This window comes from Indicator indicator, chromosome 6, assembly GCF_027791375.1.
Source record: "Indicator indicator isolate 239-I01 chromosome 6, UM_Iind_1.1, whole genome shotgun sequence".
Classification (NCBI taxonomy): Eukaryota; Metazoa; Chordata; class Aves; order Piciformes; family Indicatoridae; genus Indicator; species Indicator indicator.
Window position 1 is genome coordinate 21978660 of NC_072015.1, and position 18871 is coordinate 21997530.

At 43.9% G+C, this 18871-nt stretch overlaps 1 protein-coding gene across 1 annotated transcript; it reads right to left on the minus strand.

Annotated features, from left to right (window-relative positions):
• Positions 1 to 370: 370 nt before the first annotated feature.
• UBE2QL1 (ubiquitin conjugating enzyme E2 Q family like 1) lies at positions 371 to 15350 on the minus strand. The gene is made up of 2 exons (XM_054381912.1): positions 14550 to 15350; positions 371 to 613 (listed from the first exon to the last, which is right to left on the minus strand). The coding sequence occupies exons 1-2, from the start codon at positions 15348 to 15350 to the stop codon at positions 482 to 484; spliced, it is 933 nt and encodes a 310-aa protein (XP_054237887.1). The 3' UTR covers positions 371 to 481.
• Positions 15351 to 18871: the final 3521 nt, after the last annotated feature.

Genomic DNA, 18871 nt, shown 5'->3' on the forward strand with positions numbered 1-18871 from the left:
GACAAATCTTCAAGTTATGTTGACCTGCTAGGAGACAAAGATAAACAGCACAGCAAACATGTACCTGCAATGCACTGCTTCCCTATTAAATATTAACTGTTTCATTTACATTTAAATGAACTTAGCAGTAATGGATAGACTTTCCAGTACTGCTGTTTGGTGCTGCTGTCATGGAAAGAAGCTGAAGACAATGTGGGCTGTATGGGGGCAAATGACGCAATCTCAGCATCCGCTCAAGTGACTTCAATGATGACCATTCTCCAGTCTTGAAATGTAATCCTACACAGCTTTTTTTTTTTTTTTTTTTTTTTTTTTTAAGTCTCCCTCTGTAAACACATCTGTTCATAAATAACTTAGATGTCTCCTTGACATTCATGGTATGCAACTGAAGCTGAAGTAGAAAAGGATGGGCGGAGTACAGCACTGAGGAGATGTCACAGTACTTTTGTTCAGCATTTCTGTCAAGTGCAGGTTGCTAACATCAGCCATCAGAGACGGGTGGAGTGACCCACCCATATTTTTCATGGGTCTTCACCAAACTCTTAAATGTTGCTTCTGCTTCCTTTCGACTGAATGACTTTTTTGATTTGCCAGCTTTTCTGCAGATACGGCCCTGCACCAAACAAAAAAAAGAAAACCTTCATTAAACATGTGAACACATAGCTGGAAATCACAGTGTAACTTCAACGCATCAGGCCAAGAGACATTCACTTACAGGGACCAGAAAGCGGAGTTCCCGTACTGAATAGACAAATGCATTATTGGAGATGATTAAAAACTATATGCAAGTTAAGGCAAAAGAAAAAAAAATTAAAATCTGCCAAGCTATTTTTTCCCATAGAGCCCTTGCACTGGCACACTGCTCTGCATGCAGCAACCACAGCTGCTGCTGTGGCTGTGCCACAGGACTTGCTCCTGTTCCATTGCATGGGGACCCCTGCAAACAAGAGAAGAGACCTCTATGATAAAGCATTTAGGGTGTAGACCCTCATGCCCACCCTGTATGATTGGGGATGCAGTCCTAAACAGACAGGGACCATGGTGAGCCACAAAAACAGCACCTGGCTTCCCACCAGCTCCTGGGGATAGGTGGGTTTTGTAAGCATCCCCCACATCTCTTTTCAGTTGCAGGAGAGGAAGAGGGTCCTCATCCCCTTCCCTGGTCCCCCAGGGCCAGTGGCTATAGGTGGAGAGGAAGACAGGCTGCTACAAGTAGTGATGAGGTATCGGCCCAGGGCCAAAGGAGACAGAAACAGGTTTCAAATCAATACAGATGCTGCACTTGCAATACAGTTGGAGGTGTGAGTATCACAGAGTCAACAACCCTGGAGAACCATCATAAAAGTACAGTGTTTCAGAGCCTACCTTAAGTAAAGACTAGGAACAGCCTCTAATTCTCACCCTGATTTATTCACAGCCAATTTATAGCCATTTGATTTTCACAAAAACAGCTTTTATACCTTTTCAGCTATGACAAAAGGAGTAATTAAATAAATCTGGGTAACATAGTTTTAAAATCTCATTGATTAATTATCTTATATACCCTGCAGGAGTATTTTTGTTGTTACAAAACACATTTTGCATTTTCTTCCTAATATATTTTTATTGGAAGCAGAGAAACAGAAAAAGATAAAGCAAAGTGCAACAGAAGATTAAATCAGCATAGGAAATGCTTTCCTCAAATCTCCCTAATGAAGTATTTTTGAAAATAAACTTACTCTACTGTTCAATTTGTGGATTAATTCCATTTGCTATCTCTTGTCTTATACATATTATTTTATCATTTAAAGCTTTGATAGCTTTCTGAATTGTGCACATAGCACGTAACACAGTATGATCCATGTCTTCCCCAGCTTCATCTAAGTATTAAAACTAACCTGTACCCAGAGATAGGATCTTTTTTGTTGAGGACAGCTACCGCTCATATTCAGTGTCAGCTACATACTGCTCTCAAACAAGGAAAGTAAGAACATTAGACGTTGCATAATGCAGTGAGGATCATCACATCATCTAAAATGCTGCAGGAGACACAGCATGTGAAACAAGCATCATTCCACACATTTATTCTTATATTTGTTTGAATCAGATCATTAAATCCACTTCCAAAATGCATTCTGGTACCATATATAAGTTGTATGTAAAATGCATCATCAAAGACCAGCTAATTCTACCCCACTGTAGTCCATGCATTTCTAGTTAATACAGACACTATGGGTGGCATGGTTAGGACTGTCTTTTATTTACCATTATCCTGCCAGGTATTTATAATTTGAGGACAATTTAACATTGCAGACTGAAAGTTTCCCTTTTTGGTGCCTCAAGTAAACCTAAAGCAGAAGTAAAGAATGGAATTCCAGTTGAGACAGTTCAGATGCTTTTGAGTTTGTACTTGGGTGGATCTATTGTCTTAATCATTTTTAGCTTTCTGCTACTCCCACAAAGTTCCTCCCAAGTTTAACTGAAAAATGGCATTTTGCATGCAATTACATAAAGTGTCAAACATTCCAACGGGCACTGTTACCAGCTCTGGCTACAGTTTATTTTCAGTCATTTTAACTCTGGTCAGGAGACTACGAGCTGCTGCATTCTGTAAAGATGATAAAATGGTAAATAAAGTATGCAAACACACTTAGGTAAAAGCAGCCCAACAGGCCATAGCTGAATTGTGCACACGCATTTTGACCAGTCTTTAACCCACATGTCACTGCTGCCATTGTAAGGCATCGACCACTTGCATGGCAAGTATTGTGATGTGTTCAGCACAAAACCAAGAAAATACATCAAACTATATCTGAACAAGACCACAGCATTCTATGAAATATTAAGACAATTAAGCCTTTAGTAAAGATGCTCATGTCAACTTTAGCCCTGAGAAGTGCACCAGGAGCTGATTTTAAATACTTGCAATACTTTCACACACTCACAGAGTGCTTTTAATAAAGGGATAACTGAAAACCTCATTAAAAGAAAGAGTTAGAAAGAACATTTTAGATTTTTGCCATCTGCTGTGACTTTATGTACTTATCAGGATATAAATTTAACAATCTAGAAATATATGAAAGGTGAAAGTAATGCCACAGCATCCAACTGGTTTATACAGCCAGGCTGAAACACAGGGCAACATATGCTTCTCTCAGCCTCCTCACACGCTCGTGCTCCTGCCGCATCTAGTTTGCATGGCACAGTGAGCAACTGCATGCCACTGGTCTACTCCTGCCCAGAATAAGGAGTTTTGTTCAAACACCAGATAAGGATCCTGTCTATATCCCTAACAACTGCTAGGAGGAAGACCTCCAGGAACACTGACATATTCAGCAAAAGACCAAAGGTAAATCTCATATATGACTTGGCACCCATGCTTACAGACCACTGTGGGCAAATCCTGGTGCTTTTCCACTTCTCATTGATGCTGCACCAGTCTACATGTTTTTCCACAATCATGAACACATCAGCACATTTTCCCCTTAAGAACACTGACATTGAAGTGCATCCACAAAAATACACAACTCAACACCTAGCAGCTCTTTAAAGTCCCTCAGTATTATTAGCAGCACCGTGCTTTCTCAACAACATCATGCCATGAGGTAGTCCAAGGACAAAGTTAAATCCTGTGCAGAGATACCAAATACGAAGCCTGAAGCTCTTTAACTATGTAATCCCACTACAACTATGTATCTGCCCACGTCTGGCCTATGTGTCATAAAAATAACAGTCCTGACATTTCTTCTCCTATTTTCAGAATCAGAATGGCCTCATGGGGATTTCTTTGCTAGCAATGAAGAGATCATACCAACTATAGTAGCTCCCAGACCAAAACTCAATAGTTTTGGCACAGCACACAGTATCAGCTGTGCTTCCATGTTGTAGCACTTCTGCTGTACCTGGAAGGACAAGACTATGTAACAGTGACCAGCCTTTCTCAGGATCATGCAGTTGCCTAAGTGCTGGCTCAAATGCACCTATGAAGGTCTCCAAATCAAGCTTAGATAAACTCCCAGATCCTGGATCCTTCAAAGTTGTGCTCAGTCTTCTCCTGATAAAAGTCCCTTTGTTATGTGGTCTCAGATTTTCAGAGATTTATTGTATGCTGTCATCAGATCTTACAGGATGGAGGTTATTCTGGAAATAGCATAAGCCCCTGCACTACACATCTTTGAAATGCCACAGCAATCCCTTCAGGTACACTCCAAACTTTTTTTTTGTGAATTGGTTAACAAAAAGGTGTATTAAGTAAACAGTACACAGCTAACAGACTCAGAAGCAGGCAAGCCTTCATGTTGTTAATGCTGGCCTTAATGCAAACTCCTCAGCCATGCATTCCGTTCATTAATCCTGGATATGCAACTCAAGGTTGGTCTTCCAAGGACAAATCAAATCAGCCTTCCACACATGGGGCTGACTGCAGACCATCATTTAAACCAGGATAAAGGTGCATGGATACAATTTAATTTTCTCCTTTAATCTCTTAGAGTTCTTTACAGCAGACTCTAGTGACCCACTTCTAAGTAAACATCAAGAGACAAAAAATGATCAACTCTTTAGAGATATACAAAAGGCTGTAGGAGGGCATCATACCACACATTGCATCTATGATGATCCCTCCAAGGACAGGAAGGAGACCCACAGGGATATGCCCATTTTCCAAGTCTGTTGTCCCAGGCTTCTCCATGGATGGATGCAAAAACTGTGGATTTTGTAAGACCTGGAGTACACTATGAGTCACCAGCATGTAACATGTTCTACTTATGTGCCAGTGACTAGCAGCTTTGGGCCTCAACTGTTCAAACACACATGCTATGCAAACATACTCAAATCCCTTCTGATAAGTAACAGAGGGATAGAGTGCTTAGGTCTGAAACAGTCTTATTCTAGAATATCAAAAAATAGTTTTCAGAGAAAAATATTTCCACTGGCTTGTATTGGGTTTGGCTGAGCTGGAGTCCATTCTCCTCGAAGCATCTTTTCAGTGCTGTGTTTTGCAGCAGTAGTTGATAATACACCAACGTTTTGGCTACTGCTGAACAAGTATCCAGGCTGTTTTCTTCCAACATTTCCCTATTCCAAGAGGGGTGGTCAAGATCTTGGGAATGGACACAGCTGAGCCAGCTGACCCAAACTGGCCAAAGGGGTATTCCATGCCATATGACATCAGCTCAGATACAAGAATGAAGTGAAGGAATTAAGTGTGGGGATTCGTCCATGGTGTCTGTTCTCCAAAGGAACCACCATGCGTAGAGAGCCCTGCTTCCCAAAACTGACCACCGTCCTGCTGATGGGAAGTGGAGACTAACATCTCTCTCTGCTTTCACATCCACTGGTCTATTGCTTCTGCCTATCATTATTATTAAATTGCCTCTATCTTATTACTGGCTTTTGTTATATTTTCCCCTCTCCATTTAAGAAGGGGAGTGATAAAGCAGCTTTGGTGGGCATTTGGCCCCTAGCCAGGGCCAAACCACCACACGGCTCTATAGAAGCATTCAAAAGTAGAGCAATGCTAGAGTGAGCTACTGTCATATTCTTAACGCAATGATTGCAATGTGTCACAACATCACTGTAAGAGAGCAATATATACAGTCTCTCCTACCAATTACATGGCTTATAATTCTTTTCCTTCATGTATTGATAAGGCACATTTAATTACATCTCAAAAACCGCACATAATTTATGTCGCACTATATATATAATTATTATCTATGCTAAAGCAAAGCAGTATAGAAAATGATGCAGACAAATACTGGTAATGTTGTAACATAAGTGAATTAAAAATGGGATCTTTTCCTGCAAATGTGTAATTTCTGAAGCTATGTTTCCACAGCTTTTTTTTGGCCCTCTTTGAGAATAATCCATTCAAATAAGTGAAAACTCATCAAGCTCTGGTTTTACAGCATCCTATAGATTTCTCTTTCTGGGAGTGTGACTGTTCTTTGTCCAGGAAACACAAATCTGAGTTAGATTATTAATGCTCACTCATCTGTGTGCAAGTAGCTCCAACCCTGGTTTAAGCTACAAAGCACTGTGCTGTCCTTCCTTGCCTTTCCCTATAGCCAGTGGGGTCAGATGCCCGATTGCAGTACTGATAAGGGTTAACAAACTCCATTCCTGCGTTGTACAGGTGGGACAAACTTTGGTCAGCAGAAGAACAAGAAAATTTGGGGAGCTGACTAAATTCTTGGAAGGCACCTCTAGCATCAACAGGGCCAAAGATGCTGTCTTACAACATGGTTCGGATTCTGTCAAAAGAGATGGTTCCTGTCCCCTGCCATCAAATTGGCACCTGCTAGTCTATGTAACAAAGAGACATTTTCTCCCATTATTCTGATGAGCATCCTGGACTACATTTCTATGGAAAATGGTTCAAGTGGAGTCAGACAGAACAAGTCCAGATGGGAGCATGAAAACCCTTCTTTGCATCAGCACACAGGTCCTCCACATCAAGAACCTGAAGTTACCCAAGTTTAACACAGTCATAGGTGTAAACCCACCCAAAGCAAAGCAAATCATCATTTATGACAGGTTATAAAGATGAAGAAGCTACAGTCAGGCCAACAAGTCTAATTTCCACATTTCCCTAAGTTTCATCATGCTAAAAAACTCCCAGATATAAAAAGCAGATTACCTCTGGGAACATTTAATTGAGTCAAGACCAAATTCAGTAAGATTAAGAGTCACAGGCTGATGCATCTTTTCCCCTGCTATTTATACAATTTCTTGACTTTGATATGTTTCATACTGATGAACATGGACATCTACTCAGAGCTCCCACTTCTGAGTGCTTTAAGTATGTATCCCCAAAAGACTTTTGGAACAAGGATTATCCATACTTCTTAGGTGGTAAAGAGGAATATAGTGAAGTTATATCATTTACCCATGACTGCACCTGAAGTCTGTGGAAGAACCTGCAAGTTAAACTCAGACCACCTCTCCTCAGCCTAAGTGTTCTAGCTGTGAAATGCCCTCCTCCCCCCATAATCACAAAACTCTTCAGTACTAGGTACATTTTAATGGAAATAATCTCATCTAATTGACAGAAAATTTTACATTTACAGAAACTGACAGAAATTTTGAAAAATCGGTAACATCAACTTCTTTTTTATTTTTTTAGTGGGCACATGTTATGGAAATAAGCCCTACACTTCTTACTGCAGCTGAGAGCCTGTTACCATTAGTAACACAAATCTAGAAAGAAAAACATCTAGTCATTCCACAGCTCCTAAAGCCCGACTAGGAGAAGCATCTGAGCTCTGAGTCATTTCATAACACAGGCTTACTCTTCCTTCCTCAGATTTATTTTCACTCACCCTTGAATGTAGATTTGCAGCTGACTTGTAACTCTTACCAAAGAGTCACTGCAGAGGTTCCAGGGGTTTTGGAGACCTCACACAAAAGAGGATTAAATCAACGAGGATCGCTGACTTTAGTAATACACAGAAAATCATGAAGCAGATAAAAAGACATTTTCTGAGGACAGACTTGGCAGATGCCTGCAATGGGCAAGTAACTGCCACACATGGCTGAGGACAGATACACATGCTGTACCTCGGTTTAACTTTAAATTGGAATAGGGCAGATCAGACTAACACCTTGCCTGTGTTTCATGTGAATGTCTTAAATGTGCTGCCTACTTACATGTTTTGCACAGACCAAGAGGAATCATGTGAACATCTTGAGTGGTGCCTGCTTACATGGTTTGTGCAAATTCATTTTCATCAAAGCACATGGTTCTCCCTATGTGTGCTCTTCCAATTCCCAGCACAGTGCTGGTTTCACTTACGGTCAGGGTATGTGACAGGGCCATGTCCTTCCTGCACAGTTTATCCTGCATCTTCCAGGATCTACTCAGTTACTACTGTTTCCAGACAGAGTTCAAGACCAGCACTGTGGAGCACTCAGTACCCAGCAGAAATGACCCTGTGGTGTATGACTCAAGCCAGCTGAAAGCCGCACGCTTTTAAAAAATACGAAGAAACTCGGTATTCCATTTACAAGTGAGACATTCAATTTCAGACATATTTTGAGGCATTCAGACAGCCTAATCTCTGCAGCTCCTGAAGATTTCTCTGTTTAAGTATGGAGTAATTGTGCCTGGCAATCCTCCCATCTCACTTTATGCCTAATGTCAGTGTTAACTTTTTTGATAGTTATAGAGAAGATAATTTGTAAACTGGAAACTGCATGTGAAGGTATGAATATGTCAAGGAAAAGAAGAGATCAGCACTTCAGTACAAAGAAGCTTAGATAGGAAAAACAAATGTAGCTATTATTGTGTCACTTAGCCAACAACCTACTTTGTGAGAACACATGCCCACGTCAGTGACACACCTCAGCCTGGCAATAAAAGTCCTGTGATATGAAGACCAGAATTACTGTGGAATCTACAAATCTTCAACCTCTAAGTCTCCAGTCATGCATGGAAATCCCTGGGCATGTGTAGATGGTAGGAAATATACGTGCTTTCAAGACTAAGCTGTACAAGGAAAAGTAAATGTTCCTCACAATAGACAGTGAGTCGTTCAGGTTACTCCTCCAGGGGGACACAACATAACCCATCAGGACTAGGATTTCTGTGTTTGAAAAAAATACACTTCTTCAACAAAGGAACTGACAAAATACCCAAACGTGACACAGTTCTTTGAACACCTTCACTGAAGAAAATGGGGATTTCTTTTATAATTCAGGGAAGAAGAATCTTGCTCTTCTGAGCAAATTCAACTTTCCTATGATTCAAAGTAGCCATTACTTTAAATTCTTATTTAGGAGGTCAATCAAGCATTGCCAGGAAAAATTAGTTCTACTTGCCATAAAAGCATGTTTTAAAATAAGCAGTTTGTTTCAATTTAGTGATTTAGCTTTCTTAATGACTATTTTAACACTAAGGATGATAGCTGAAAGCAGTTTAAAATTTTCCTTTTTTATGATTTGAAGAGGTAAAAGGGAGATTATGTTTCCCCTGCTTTTTAAAAGAATTAAACCAGCTATAGTGAGTTGGAATCCCAATGTCTTCATTCCTCACAGTAGAATACATTTGCGTAATAGAAGTGGATTGTCAGAACAGCGATATATCAGGGTACAAATAAACAGTATTTTTCCAGCCCATTCATCAATTCCAGCATCTCAACACAGAAAATTTTCAAGCTCCCACTTCAGCTTTAAAATCCTATGTTTCCCAGTTGCAACAAAAAACTTAGAAGGTCGATACATCCGCTTATCTTCCGTAGCTGAACAATAGTCTGTTACCTCTTTGGCCCAGTATTCATATCTGTTCTTGACTAATAAGCCCCATAATACGTTCTTTGTCTCCTCTGTCGTGTTTGTATGAGAGTTCCTGTGCTTTTCAACCATGGACCTAAAGCAACATTTCTTGCCTTGATGATAAATTGGTCTCATTTGCTCAGGCAACTAACTGGAAGCAAAAAGCAAGCCGGTTTTATTTTTTAAGGACCTAATACAATACAATGACATAAAATAATTGAGAGATGTATTTGTGTTCTCTATACATTTCTGTAGCCTTTAAGATTAGCCAATTTACTCATGGCCACAGTCCTCAAACCCAGCATCTGGAGTATAAAAACCCACGGATTTGCAATTAACTTCTGCTACACATATTTGACAGACCGGTGCTCCACAGACCTTCTGGACACTGTGCAAGTCCCGTCTGCTATATGCTCACTCTTTGTTTGAAAGGATGAAGAGGAAGTAACTTAGACTACGATTAACAGCTACCTTCTGTATCTGTTTTTTAAGAAATAAACCCATTTCTCCTTTTTGAATCTGGCAGAAGTCAGATGGGATACTTGTATTTTTTAAATGAAAAAGATGGATAGTCATATAGGGCACACACCTCGAGGCAAACTAATAGGATTCAACTGAGGTATTTCTGAAGTTATAACATGAGGGATCAACATACTATATTTGAATTCAGGAAATTTTCTAATAGAAAAATAAATCGTAATTACAAACCATATTTTGATTTTTATTTAAAACATTATACAGAAACCCACCACAGCAAGAATTCTTATAACTAGGGGTTCCCTGTTCTTATTTTAGTATGTCGTAACAAAATTTTTATGCTCCTTCTAGTTACTGAAGGAATAAGGGAGAATTTTCCTCAAAATAAAGAACTTTTTGCACGACAGTCTGCAGAGTCATGCAGTTACTTGACAGCAGTCTTTGACTGGCAGTCCTGTCCCCAGACTCCATAGAGAGAACAAGGTACCAATAAAAAGGAGGACAAGGCAGCTACTGGTTAACACTACTGAAAGCTTAAGCTCAAAGTCTTCAAGACATCAGGTGTAGTTGTTAGCCGTTCTAAAAAAAGAAAAATTCTGATGCATTATATGGACATGGGCATACATGGCTCTGTTCTCTTTTAAAATTCACTGAAGCAGCGTCAAAGCATTACTCTCCTGTAAGAAACAACATGCCTATCAGAAGACACAAAAATCATCATCCTTCAGAAAAAGCCTGCTCCTTTTCATTTGGGACTATAGCATTCACCGTGTTTTCAAACAAGAGAGAGATGAGTCCTCCCTGAGACAGACGCTGGCCTCAGCCTTGTGCATTACTCAAGGAAAGCCACTACGAACCTCCCACTGTTTTACCACTCAGATACGACCTGGCACCGTTCCCCCATTCTTTCTTCAGTTATTAATCCTATCATGAAAATGGCATTGTTATCCGGAAGCAGAGCAACAGATTCATTTTAAAATCTCTCCCTGAAATTATAAACAGAACATTTTAAGGAGTGCTGCTAAGAAGGAATAACACTCAGCAGGCCAGTTCCACAGCCTGGATAGACTGAAAAGAGAGGTTCTGCCTGGACAAGGGATGTCAAACAGTTGCCTCCACAACAAACAACTTGAATTCAAATTGTTTTGTTAGCACCACCCCACCTTTTTGGCTGACAGTCCAACTCTCCAGTGGCTCACAGCTACCATTTCACTGGCTCAGCAGGGCCAAGCTTTCACCTATGACGACAAGAGCCAGCAAGCAGCTGACTGAGCAGGAAGCAAGCACAAAGTCATCCTCTTAAAACAAAGGCTACAGTTGAGTTAAGGACAACAACAAGTATTTTAAAATAAGATTCTGAATCCCAGACAGAGAAACAGTCTTAGGCCTTTGATGTACTGAGAATTGCCCTCAAGATACTGACTAGAGCTGTGTGAATAATTGATTTTCTCAGCTGAATAGCTTAAGCAACCAACCAACCAAACTCCAACTTGTTTGTTAATTAACTTTTTTTTTCTCCTTGAATTGTTTCATTCAAACAGAAATTTTCCATTTTTTTCCAGACAAAAGGTATCTAGAAATGCAACACTAGATTTGCAATAAGAAGGAAGGGTGTGCATCCCTTTCAAGTACTGTCACCCAAGGCATATGGTTTCCGAAACCTGGGGAAACAGCCATCCTGAGAGACTGTTCCACCCCTTGGGAGACATGTTCAGGTTTGGGATCCTAGAGGCAGATTTCTCTGCTTACAACAGCAATGCTGAAAAGTAATAGAAATGTGCTACTTCTTAATTTCTGTATTGCACATTTATGTCTCCTTACAGGTAAAACTTGTGAGTGAAATATTTCACCTGTGACATGTCAGAACAACTTCTCTCAATTCTTCTTTTACTCTGCTAAAAGGTCTGTGAAAAAAAAAAAATCTGAATTTGTCAAGGAACCTGACTGCCCCCTCAAAAATGTATTTGCGGTGTCAATCTGCTTTTTGATCACTTAAAAACCCAAATAATTGTATTAGTTCGTAGATAACTATTAGTTCTGACAAAACAACAGGCCAAGCAGTGCTGCATTTCTCCCCAGAGAACAGCAGAATTACAGCTAGCTCAGCAAAATGGAACTGATGAGAAATGTTGAATGAAATCAGCCACCTCAGTTTTATCACATGAATTGCCAAAAGGAGTGTACACTGGCGGGAAGTTCAGTCCTGCCCACTCACACCAGCACCCACGCCAGCAAGGCATGCTTTTGGGTGCGTCACCAGCTTGAGTATTTGCAATGATTTCATGCAACATCACGGTGCTGCTAACTGATGACAGTTCTCTGGAAGGTCCCATTCAGCTGCAGCACCTCATCTCCCACTCTGCCTCATGGCTGCCGCCATTTGCTCATGCAGGGTTGTTCTGACGCAGTAGAATGGACCTTGCCGGTCCGGCCTTTCCAAATAATAGCCAGTGTGTTGAATATTTCATTGTATTGCAGGGTGCAAGCTGCTTACTGAAATTACACAATTAACATGGTGTAAGCCATCACTGTTTTCTCAACACGGCTCCTTGCAAGCACAGAGACTACCCACAGTAGGGCAAGAGTTACCCAAAACCAGCCCTGCAGATCTGGGAAATGCAGGGCCTCAGCTCTCAACATTTCAGTGGCTTCATTTTAATTTTTAAAAAATACTATCTAAGGTAGGTTACCTGATTATTGAAAAATGAAATGAGGATAGGGTAGGGCCTGTTGTATTTTGAGCCCTATTATGCAATGGAGTTGAAATTACATAACAAGGGGAGTGTGATTACAGAAATGTGGCTCCCATGACACAGAGCCTGGCTCTGATGACAGGCTGGTAACCCATCACAGGCTACACCTCTGTAACCTAGAAGTTAAATTTATTGTCAGCATTACCCATTAATCTTTCCACTTGGAATGAACGATCCAAAATGCTGAAATATGCATGTTATACCTACTTAACTACTACATGACTGGCAGCAATTTATTTCTGCTTCTTTTCTACCCCACGCACATTTTCATTTTTTGTAATTAACTTCATAACCTTCTGAAAGAATGTTATGGAAACCCTTATATTTAAATGTGTTTATTAATTACATACATATAAACACAAGTTAATACTACTTTCTGGAAATCTAAGTGGCCTAGAGAAGAAAAACATCAAATATAGATTAGCATCTATTACTAATAAAACAATTCAGTGGTTTTCTTCACTGAGCCATTTTATGGTCCCAATAGATATTAATTTAACCCTTTTACATTCAACATTCAATACGGAAAAAACTCTTTTACATTCAACATTGTAAAAAAAAAAAGAAAAAAGAGAAAAGAAAAAGGAATTTAGCATAGTCCTTTTAAATCCTTGCTTAAAATAATGAGAATTGTGATCTCCATAAAAAGACGTAAGTTAATAAAGTGCAATACAGAACTTTAAGAGATCCCAAGCTCAATGTAAATTAAGGCTTTTTTTTTTTTTCTGGTAGATGTTTTTTTATATCCCAAGGTGACCTAGGAAACTTGAACTCTTCAAACAAGAGCAGAGACAAATACTACCTGATTAAAAAAAGCAGTAGTTCAAACAGAGCAGAAGGAGGAAAAGCCACTCATAAGAGTCCATTAAATAATCAAAATTAATTTTCAGTCTTAAAAGAAACCAAGCCTTTACTTCTGCTCATGAAAGAAGTTCCACAGAGGCAAACAGGAGTAATCGCTTTCCGAAGCAAATGAGAAAATGTTATTTCTTTCTTCCCTTCTTTGTCAAGATATGAATTTCAGAAGTCATTCAGCATAATTTTACTGACAAACGTGCAGCTGTACATGTCCCCTAAGTTCAAGGGGACATAAAGTGAACAGGAAAATCACTCAGTCACAGTCGTGTAATACTTCCCCCTACAATAACCATAAAGAAGGACTGGCTACAAGTTTCACACCATCGATATTTACCCATTTACTAAACCAGGTTATGAAATACTTCTAAGAATATTCTGCAGGGAAAAAAAAAAGGCATAAAATGCACTGATTCCCCTCAGACGAAATCCTCTGCCGGGGGAACCAGGCACCTCCTCCAGAGAGGAGAGCTGGCAGCAACCATTTAACTGCTGCAACTGCAGCACATACCCGAAATTACTTCTTCCGTTCTAGGCGGCGAGATTTTAAACTGGCACAACTTTACCGGCGTCTCAGGCAACAATTCCAGGCGTGACCTCGTGCCACAACTCTGTCCTGTGTGCCAAGCCCCTAACCTGGGATAAACATCTTGTCCCCCGAGGGATGCTATGCAGGACAGCACCAGACAAAGACCTGGGGGCAGCAGCTATATCGTTGCACCCTACGCTAGCGGCAGCACTTCACGCAGGAGACCAGCAAGCATGGCCGACTAGTTGATGAAGGGTAGGAGGCAGTGGACTCGAATCCCAAACCCCACTGGGGCATGAAAGAGTCCCTTCTGCTTTGGAGTGATGGACGTGCCCCTCAGGGGCAAACAGGCACGACATCTTGGTGTCATAAGCAGTCTGCCAAGCATGCGGACAAAAGGCATGCAGGACAGGATGGATGCATGTGCTCCTTGCCTCTCCAAGCTGCCCCCACACCTCTGCTGCACCTGCCTGAGAAGGGACCCCAGAGCAAAACACGTGTGTTCCTGCCTCCTTCCCCCCCATGAAGCCAGGTCCTCTGGGAAGCCGTCGCCCAGGCCTGGCCAAGGTCAGTCACAGCCGAGGCTTGACCCACTGTCCTTTGGGGTTCCCATCCAAACAAGCTCACAGATACACCCCCACCCCATCGCACGCACACAGAGCGGGAGTCCACGGAGCCCCTACCTGCCCCTTGACCAAACTGGCTGCAAACTGCCTCATGACGGCCTCTACGGTGTAGGCGCTGGACCAGCCGCGAGGGGTGAGCAGCTCCATGCAGATGGCTCCACCGTCAAGAACGTAGCCATTCTCCAGGCGGGGGCTGAGCACCCTCATGAAGGGCGGCGAGAAGGGGAAGTTGTCGGGGAAGGTGAGGTTGAGCAGGATGTACTCCGTATTGGTCTCCTTCATGTCCTGCCACAGCACCGAGTCCTTGTCCACCTGGTGTAGCTTCACGTTCCAGTCGAAGAGACTCTCGTCCACCAGCTCCACGGAGATGAAGCGGTCGCTGAGCCGCGCGATGTCCTGCAGCTCCTTCATCAGCCGCCGGGTCCGCACCTGCGTGCAATGCTGCTGCCGGCCCGCGGGCGCCAGCGGCCCAGACCCCGACGGCAGCGGCACCAGCGGAGCCGGCCCCGACCCGCACCCGGGCCGCTGCGCCGCCTCCTTACCCGTGCCGGGCTCCTTGGCCGCCTCCCGCGGCTTCTCCCTGCCGCCGCCCGAGCGCGGCTGTGGGGGCTGCTTGGCGAGCTCCGGCACCTTCTTGTTCTTGTGGCCCCCGGGGCTGCTCTCGCTGCTGCTGCTGCAGCCGCCGCCGCCCGCGGGAGGGCCTTGCGGCTGCGGCTTGTTGCTGCTGTTCTTCTGGTTGCCCCTGCCTCTGAACGAGGAACCCTGCTGGCTGCTGCTGCGGTGGTGGTGGTGCTTGGGGTCCTCCGTGTCCCGGTTGTGCAGGCGGATCAGCCCGATTTTCCGCAGCAGAGTGGCCATGTTGTGCGCGGCTCTGCTCCCCCTCTCCCCTTTATGGGTCGGTGGGTTTTCAATATTGTTATTAATTTACAGCCTTACTCGGCGGAATTGCTGGTGGCGAGCAGAGGGGACGGCGCTGGGCGGGCGGCGAGGCCCCTCTCCCGCCGGTCTGGGCGCACAGAGTACAAACGGCGGGTAGAGAAAGGCGGCGGCGCTGCCGCGGGGAGGATGTACGGCCGCGGCCGCCGCTCAAACGCCTCCCCTCGCTAGGGCTGCTGCGGGCAGCATTGCAGCACTGGTGCTGTTCCCGGAGACATCACGGCCCCACTGCCGTGGCCATGATCCCATGAAAAGGGAAAAGAAAGAAAAACAATAAAAAGAGAGGCTGAATAAAACTAGAAACGAACCGCAAGGGCAAGAGTCCCCGTTCACCCCCACGTACAACGGGCGAAATCGCCTGCGCCGCAGATGGCTTCCCCCGGCACCTTCGGCTCGCACCCTGCCGAGCCAATCCCCGGCGGCTTCCCCGCGGGCCGGTCCCCGCGCAGCGCCGGGCGCCTCCCCCTGGGAGGTGGAGAGAGGCCGGCAGCCCCTGCCTCCGCAGTCTTCCCGCAGCGGCGGAGCGTGCTGCGGCCCTTTGTTCGGCGCCGTCCGCAGAAGGGGCAAAGCGGCTCCGGCGGGAGAAGAGGGGCCGCTCAGGGCGGCCCTGCCGCAGCCCCCGCGCCCGCCGCGTCGCGTACCCTGTGCTGCCTACGCTCCCGTTGGTGCAGCTGCTGCGGGCCTCGGCGGGGCGGGCCGGGCCGGTGGGCAGCAGGCTGCGTGGGGCCAGTCCCACAGCGCCGCCGCCCGACCGCTCCACCTCGCGCTGCGGCAGCACGGGCAAGCTTGGCCCTGTCAGCGAAGGGGGCCGGGGGCGGTGACAGTGCGGAGGGGCGACCGCGGGTGGAGGGCTGGGGCGCTGGCAGCCACCACTCTGGGGAAGACTCACTGGTGTGTGGGCAGGTATTGCACAGGTACGTGTGTGCATGCGTGTATCATTGCTGGAACGGCTACAAAGTTGTCATATTTGGAGTTTAGTGCACATGTTTACAGCACTATCTAATGCAGATGTATAAAACTGCTATGTTCGTGTAAGGACATCATTGCATTTAAATTTATCTGTGTCTATTTCTGTATTTAAATACACCTAGTGACATGAACAGTAGGAGTGAGTGCACCCTCAGCTAGTTTACCAATGACACCAAGCGGTGTGATGCAGTTGACAGACTGGATGGAAGAGATGCCATTCAGAGGGGCTTTGACAGACTGAAGAGGTGGGCCCATGCCAACCCCGTGAAGTTCAACAAGGCCAAGTGCAAGGTCCTGCACCTGGGTCAGAGCAATCTCAACCACAAATATAGGCTGGGTGATGACTGGATTGAGAGGGGATCTGATCAATATCTATAAATATCTGAGGGGTGGGTGTCAAGCAGATGAGGCCAATCTCTTTTTGGTGGTGCACAGTAATAAGGAACAATGGATAAAAGCTTGAACGTAGAAGGAGAAACTTCTTTACAGTGAGGGTGACAGAGCACTGGAACAGGCTGCCCAGGGGGGTTGTGGTGTCTCCTTTTCTGGAGACTTTCAAAACCCACCTGGATGCATTCCTATGCAGACTACCTTAGATGATCCTGCTTTGGGCAGGGGGGTTGGACTCGATGTTCTCTGGAGGTCCCTTCCAAGCTCTAACATTCTGTGATTCTGTGTGACTTCGGGGTGTTGGTTGATGAGAAGCTCAATATGACTCAACAATGTGTACTTGCAACCCAGAGAGACAATTGCATCTTGGGCTGTATCAAGAGAAGCGTGCCCAGCAAGTCTAGGTGATGCTCACTCTCTACTCCACTCTGGTGAGACCCCACCTGGAGTACCCAGCATAACAGAGACATGGACCTGCTCAAGCAGGTCCAGAGAAGTGCTGTGAAGATGATCCCCAGCTGGAGCACCTCTTCTGGGAAGACAGGCTTTAGGTTGTTCAGCCTAGAGAAAAGAAGGCTTCAGTGAGATCTTAGAGCAGCCTTCCAGTACATAAAAGTAGGACTTCAGGAAAGATGAGGAGTCTAGAGAACAAGTCTTGTGAGGAATGGCTGGGGAAACAGGAGAGAGAGAGAGACCTAATTTCTCTCTACAACTACATGAAAGGAGGTTGGAATAAGGTGTGGGGTGGTATCTCTGGTATCAGATGATAGGATGAGAGGAAATGGCCTTAAATTGTGCCAGGGGAGGTTTGGATAGGATATTAGGAAAAAATTTTTTTTCAGAAAGAGTGGTCAGGCATTGGAACAGGCTGCCCAGGGAAGTGGCAGATTCACTGTCCCTGGAGGTGTTCAAGAAACATGTGGACATGGCACTTCAGGATGTGGTTTGATGGCCACAGTGGTGATAGGTTGATGGTTGGACTCAATGATCTTTTCCAACCAAAACAATTCTATGATTCTATGATTCTTTCTTGAGGAGTGTAGTGTTCTGATTGAGGGGTGGTGGTTTTAAACTGAAAGAGGGTAGATTTAGATTAGATATTAGGAAGGAATTCCTCATTGTAAGTGTAGTGAGGCACTGGGAACAAGTTGCCTAGAGAAATGGTGGATGGTCCCCTTCCTGGAAGTGTTCAGGGCCAGGCTGAATGGTACTTTAAGCAACCTAATCTATTGGAAGGTGCCTCTGCCCATGATGAGGAGATGGGAACAGTCTGATCTTTAAGGTTCCTTCTAACACAAACTGTTCTATGATTCTATTATACTTATTTACTGTGCCACCTGAACACCTGAATTGCATGTATAAAGGATATAACTGTAAAATCTGATCTGTAAATATGGTTGAAAATTAGATATGAATACATATGTATGTCTATCTTTGTGGGTTTTTATTTCCATATTTTTTGTGTTTGGAATGATAGGACAATCCTTGTTTCTTCAGATATGAACATCCTGTCCCTCTTATACCTGCTTACTTCCACAGTGGGTAGGTCCATCCTCCTGGGACTCTGTGTAGCACAGGAAGGGAAAGCTGATCCCCAAAACTTTTGTCTGCACAGCCCTCTTCTCCTTCAGAGACTGGAAAAGTAAAAATATGCTTCAGACTGGGGAGCAGTGAAGGCAAGGCCCCAAGCCTGGTTACATCGGTTGCGCAGAGAAGTAAAGCAATGGGCAGAGTGTGCATATATAGCAGCATTCATTCCATAACACCTTTCCCAAGCTGATACTCCCTATACCAGCAGTGGCCTAAAACACTGTCTTTTGTAGTTTTGAATAGTGGCCTGTGCTGGGAAAGGACTGCTGCACTTCTCTGAAGATCTCCGCGAAAAATAGCTGAGTTTCTTGAAAGCTATCTGCAAGGCACAAAATTTTCATCAAAAACTGGGTAACTGACTCATTTTTCCCCCCAAAAATAAATAAATTACTGTTGGGGTCAGTTCAAACTTTCCCCCTTTCTTCTTTTTGTTACTTAAATCACTTAGTTTTACCAATGGGTTGATGTTCAGTAGATAACCATTCACCAGTGAC